General features: G+C 39.4%; 1 protein-coding gene across 2 annotated transcripts in view; it reads left to right on the forward strand.

Moving 5' to 3' along the window:
- LOC106873056 (HEAT repeat-containing protein 4) overlaps window positions 1-3,717 on the forward strand; it is a 595,254-nt gene extending 591,537 nt beyond the window's left edge. The window contains exons 13-14 of one of the 2 annotated variants that reach the window (XM_052975734.1): window positions 2,565-2,736; window positions 3,530-3,717. In XM_052975734.1, coding sequence (XP_052831694.1) covers window positions 2,565-2,736; window positions 3,530-3,697 — 340 coding nt within the window. In that variant the 3' untranslated portion in view covers window positions 3,698-3,717. Of the gene's footprint in view, window positions 1-2,564; window positions 2,737-3,529 lie in introns of those variants that run through there. The other variant, XM_052975735.1, reaches the window with a different exon arrangement.
- Window positions 3,718-6,188: the final 2,471 nt, after the last annotated feature.

Raw genomic sequence — 6,188 nt, forward strand, 5'->3', positions numbered from 1 at the left:
CAACGTCATCATCATCATCATCATCATCACAACCACCACTACCACCATCATCACCATCATCACCTTCATCATCGCCGCCGCCACCACAACCACCATCGTCATCATCATCACCACAATCATCGTCATCATCATCATCATCACCACCACCACCACCACCACCATCATCATCATCATCATTCAACGTCTGTGTTCCATGCTGGCAAAGTTCAGTGGAATCCAGTGGGCCCAAGAACTGCATCATGCACTAAGGTTTATTTGGCAGTGTCCCTACAACTGGGTTGCCCTTCCTATCGCCAACCCCTTTACAACATGCTCTCGATGCCGTCTGCATGGCACTTGTTCTAGTGACATCCTCATGCAGCCTGCAAGACTATGAGCCCCAAGTAGGGTGGAAACCAGATGAGCAGCATTATGAGTCAGACGAGTCAGATATTGATGATGATGATGATGATGACATTAGTGGTGGTGGTGGTGATGGTGGTAATGTGGATGTTGATGAAGATGATAATACTGATGATGATGATGATGACCATTGTATGGTTTGGAAAAAATAAATTTTTATGCATAAAATCTTAAGTTGACTTCAACAGGATTTGAACTCATAGTCTGAAGATTTGGAAAAAAAATAACAGCAAGGCACTTCTGTCTGCTTCCCTAACAATTCTGACAACTTGAAACAGTGCTACTGTATGGGGATGAAATATGGAAGTCTAAAATAAGAGCTAAAATCCTCTTTGGTCATGACTGACCATGGGATTGTTCCTAGAAAGATTTTCTGAGGCACAAGTCCGGGCAAGGTTGTTTATGGAAGACTAGCAGTTGTCCATGCATACCAGTGTCCCCTCTCCATGGCACCGATGTTATCTGAGAGAAAGGCAAAGGCTGATTCAGCTTGGCACCAGTGATGTCGCAACTCATTTCTACAGATGAGTAAACTGGAGCAACATGAAATGTCTTGCTCTCAAGAACACAACACATAGCCTAGTCTGGGAATTGAACTCACTACCTCATGATTCTGAGTCATGCATCTTCATATAGAAGTATATGAAAGTCACAATAAAGAAGATCCAGATTTCCATCAAACTCTTTTACCTCAAGAGGGGATTCAGAATCCATTGGTTACAGAGAGTGATCAGCAGTATAGCTTTGTTGGGGTTGGGACAAGCCTTACCGATTCTTGTTGCTATGGAGAGGAAAAGTGGCATGAGTTCAGATGCACCCTCAATATTCTCCACCATCGTGGTGTCAGGCAGTCCCTAGGACAGAAAACCCTGGGGCAAAAGGAAGAGAGCAAGGCCAGGGAACACTTGGTGTCCTGAGCTGGAGAATTTTTGGAAAATATACTGGATTGATCCAGGGGTCAATTGGAGAGAAAAGCCCCGAATAGGGTTAAGTGAAGAGATGCTTATATGCCAAGAGGGGCCAAGTGCCAAAGTGAGGTCAACAATCCCCTTATCTATCTAATCTGCAGTAAATTATTCTTTGTTTCTCATGAAGATGCGTGGCTGAGTGGGTCGGGTATTGAACTCATGAGTGTAAGGTTGCGAGTTCGATTCCTGATGGTGCACTGTGCCCTTAAGCAAAAGACTTTATTTGACATTGCTCCAATCCATTCAGCTGGCAAAAATGATTAATACCAGTAATTCAAGGGGCCAGTCTTCTCACATTCTGTATCACGTTGAATCTCCCTTGAGAACTACGGGTACCCATGCCTGTGGAGCGCTCAGCCACTTACACATTAATTCCATGAGCTGGTTGTTTTATTAATCAGATCAATTAGAACACCCATCATCGTAACTAATGGAGAACGGAGTGTCACTTTTTTATAATTATTTGTTTCTATTATTGAACTGTGACTACACAGAAGAACTACTTCTAGAGGCAGCATTAACTCCATTAACTTCTCTTTGTATTTTATCAACTGATGCTACTTTTAATGATGTTGGGAGGATGAAAAGCAAAGTGAATCTGACTATATCTTAACTCAGAACATAAAGAGAGATAATCAAATAGGACAATATATTTTGTTTGATGCTCTGTCATCCATTCACTTTTCACTTACTCTTTTTACTCTTTTACTTGTTTCAGTCATTTGACAGTGGCCATGCTGGAGCACCGCCTTTTAGTCAAGCTAATCGACCCCAGGACTTATTCTTTGTAAGCCTAGTACTCATTCTATCGGTCTCTTTTTGGCGAACTGCTAAGTTACGGGAACATAAACACACCAGCATCGGTTGTCAAGTGATGTTGAGAGGACAAACACAGACACACAAACATATACACACACATAAATATATATATATATATATATATATATATATATATACATACATATATACATACATACATACAACAGGCTTCTTTCAGTTTCCGTCTACCAAATCCACCCACAAGGCTTTGGTCGGCCCGAGGCTATAGTAGACGGCACTTGCCCAAGGTGCCACACAGTGGGAGTGAACCCGGAACCATGTGGTTGGTAAGCAAGCTACTTACCACACAGTCACTCTTTTTTTTTTTGCATTCTTTTTATATTTTACATTTTTACTTTTTCCCATCTTTTACAGCGAATGGAAGAGTATTTTGTCTGAGGGTTCTCCTACAATGAAGAAACTAGTTGATGTTGGAAAGACAAAACCAGAAGCAAGATCATCTCCTAGCAAGAACCCAAATCCGTATATTTTACCAGAACCTGAAGGGAAGACATTGCTGTGTTCCAGGACCATTCCTACCAAGTCTGTACGTATTAATTAAGTCTGTATGTGTTAACTAAGTCTGTAGGATAATTCACACCTCTCATTTGCATTCTTTCAATAGTTTAATCCTGTTGTTCCCATGTTGTGGTGGCTATGTGTAAATTCCAGTCAGAGAGCAAGACAGTGTAATTTGAAGAATATGTCTGGAAAAACAATTTCAGGGCTGCAATGGCCTTCCGATGCACTGAGATTGACTGCGGACATGCAAAGTGCTCTGTGTATGTATTTCTGTGCATATTTATGCATAGGTGTGTATATCATCATCGTCAATTAATATCCATGCTGGCATATCCAGGTTCAGTCCCACTATGTGGCACCTTGGGCAAGTGTCTTCTACCATAGCCTCGGGCCGAGCAAAGCCTTTTGAGTGGATTTGGTTGACGGAAACTGAAAGAAGCCCGTCATGAATATATATATATATATATATATATATATATATAAATTAATATTTAAGTGTTAAGTATGTTCCTAATAGTATGCTGATAAAGCATGTTCACTGCCTATGGCTTCCTGATGTCATATATTTATGTATGTGAGTGTGTCTTTCTGTCTATTTTTGCCCCCCCACCATTGCTTGGCAACTGGTGTTGGCATGTTTACATCCCTGTATCATCTTGGTTTGGCAAAAGAGATCACTAGATCGAAATAAAGGTACCAAGGTGTAGAACCCTTATCTGTCATATATAACAGGAAGGGCCACCATATGAAAGTGTGATCTGAAGAACATTTAGTTACCGTTTCTAGCAAGTGGCTTGAAAATCTTTTTTGTTTTTTAGCATGTTGCTGGTTTGGTTAAATTTATTGCCAGTGGACAGCAGACAGCAGCAACCACAACCATAGCAACATTATCAAAGACAACAACATCGATATCAAGAAAAAGAACAACAATAACAACAAATAGCAAAAACAAAACAAAAAGGAAAACAATAGTGTTGGAAGATTAACAATAAAAAAAAGTATATAAAAAAAATAACAACGAAAAGAAACAAATACAAAAGCAAACAACTATAAAAAAAACCTACAACGAAAACAGGAACAAAAGATTAAAAGAAGCAAAAAAATTAACTAACCAAAATTAGTCTTTTTTTTCTGTCTGACCCCCACAAGACCTGAGTTTTTAGGTGGGGTTTTATTCTATATTTTATAATATTTTAATTTATGTCATTATTTTAATAATGAAGTTTATATGTTTTATTGTCATTTATTTAAATGTGGTATATTTGCTTGATTTTTTTTTTGGCTTTTTTTTATATTAAAAAATATCTTCTTTGTATTATGTTTCGAGGTGTTTCTAGTTTTTTTTCATATTTTTTGTTGTTTTTTTTAAGATACAATGACGTGTTTAGTGGCAAAATTCCAAGATTATCTCGTTAAGATATTGAAAGATTAATAGTCGTGTCCATTTCCCCCCATGTACATGCACTTGAACTCGGACAAACGATCCACCTCCTTCTTCCCCCCTCCTACTCCTCCTCCTGTTCCACACCATCATCATTAACATCATCATCATTGTCATCATCATCAACATCGTCGTCACCACAACCACTACAACCGCCACCATCACCATCATCACCATCTTCATAATTTATCATCAATCATCATCATCATTATCATCATCATCCTTATTTAAATTGACCACTTGACCGATCAGCATGGAAGTCACTGTCCAAACACACACCAACCTTCCTGACCCAAGGATATGCTGTCTCCTTACCACTACTACTGCTACTATAGTGTCCTCTGCTCCTCAGAGCATGGTTGACCTCATGCCACCCCCATCCAAGACTGGCTGAGATACTTCTCTCCTTGTTCTTTACATTGTTTATTTCATGTCCTCTCATTTCACTCAAGCCACACCCTTGCCAACCACTGGCTACCAGACATTCTGGTGTCGCTGCTTCAATGCTGACTTATTTGACATCAGAGATTTTAATGGTTCTCTCCATCCATCCGTCTCCCCCTCCCTCTCTCTTCTCCTCTCTTCTCTCTCCTTCTTCCCTTTTCCAATGTGTGTGAGTATATTTCTCTTTTTGTGTCTGAGGATAGGGAAAGCATTTATGTCAATCATGTGATTGCCCCTTCAAGGCACAAGTCTGAGCAAGGTTGGCTATGAAAGACCAACAGTCACCCATGCATACCAGCCTCCCCTCTTCACACCATTATATATATACACATAAGGTAAAGGGTAAAGACCCCCCTTCGGTCATAAATGACCATGGGATTGCACCTAGAACGTTCCCCTCTGAGGTACAAGTCCAGGCAAGGTTGTTTATGGAAGACCAGCAGTCGCCCATGCATACCAGCCTCTCCTCTCCATGCCACCGATGTTATCCAAGGCAAAGACTAAAGCTGATACAGCTTGGCACCAGTGACATCGCAACAAATTTCTGCAGCTGAGTAAACTGAAGTAGCATGAAATAAAGTGTCTTGTTCAAGAACACAACACACAGCCCAGTCCAAGAATTGAACTCACTACCTCATGATTGTGAGTCTGACACTCTAACATATATACATATGTTATAATTTAGAACAAACAGTAAAAGGTTGTCATTATAGTACTCGGAGTTTCAAATGTTGGAGCGAAGAGCTACAATGCATTCTTGTCGGCTATTAATGAAAACAGACGCTATGAAAAACTCCAAGTACTATAATGAGAACTTTTTACTGTTTGTTCTAAATTATAAAATATGTAAATAATCCTATATTTATGTAATATTGAGGTCTCATTCTGTTGTTCTTACTTATTATTAATATTATTCCAACCCATGCTAGCATGGAAAGCGGACATTAAACGATGATGATGATTATTATTATTATTATCATACATGTATATTTACAGTCTCAGAGTGGTTGGTATTAGGAAGGGCATTCAGCTGTAGAAACCATGTCAAATCAGACTGGAGTCTGATGCAGCGCCTCAGCTTACCAGCCCTGGTCAAACCGTCCAGCCCATGCTAGCATGGACAACGGATGCTAAATGATGATGACCATGATGATGGTGATGATACATATGTGATGAGTTTTCTCTCAATTTCTATCAACCAAATTCACTCACAAGGTTTTAATTGACTCAGGGTTTTAACAGAAGACTCTTGATCAAGGTGCCATGTTGTGGGACTGAACCCAGAACCATGTGGTTAGGAAGCAAATTTCTTACCACACACCCACACCTGTGCCTTTTTTTAATTTTTTTTTTTTTTATAATGGAACATCAGTTTATGAAGAGACATCTCAAAGAAATATATCGCTTTTGAATTTGGTTTGCAAGATTCTTGATGTGAGAGAAAGAAAAAAGTTTCACCACGGAAATCCAAACTTGGCAAATCAACTCAATATTTTTGCAATGGCTTCCCCACCCCTTTTATTTCAAAGAATTTTTGTTCCTGCACAGTGTTTCATTCCAATGATGGAAGCATCTTACGAAAATAATCATAA

The sequence above is a fragment of the Octopus bimaculoides genome, chromosome 22 (assembly GCF_001194135.2).
Source record: "Octopus bimaculoides isolate UCB-OBI-ISO-001 chromosome 22, ASM119413v2, whole genome shotgun sequence".
Classification (NCBI taxonomy): domain Eukaryota; kingdom Metazoa; phylum Mollusca; class Cephalopoda; order Octopoda; family Octopodidae; genus Octopus; species Octopus bimaculoides.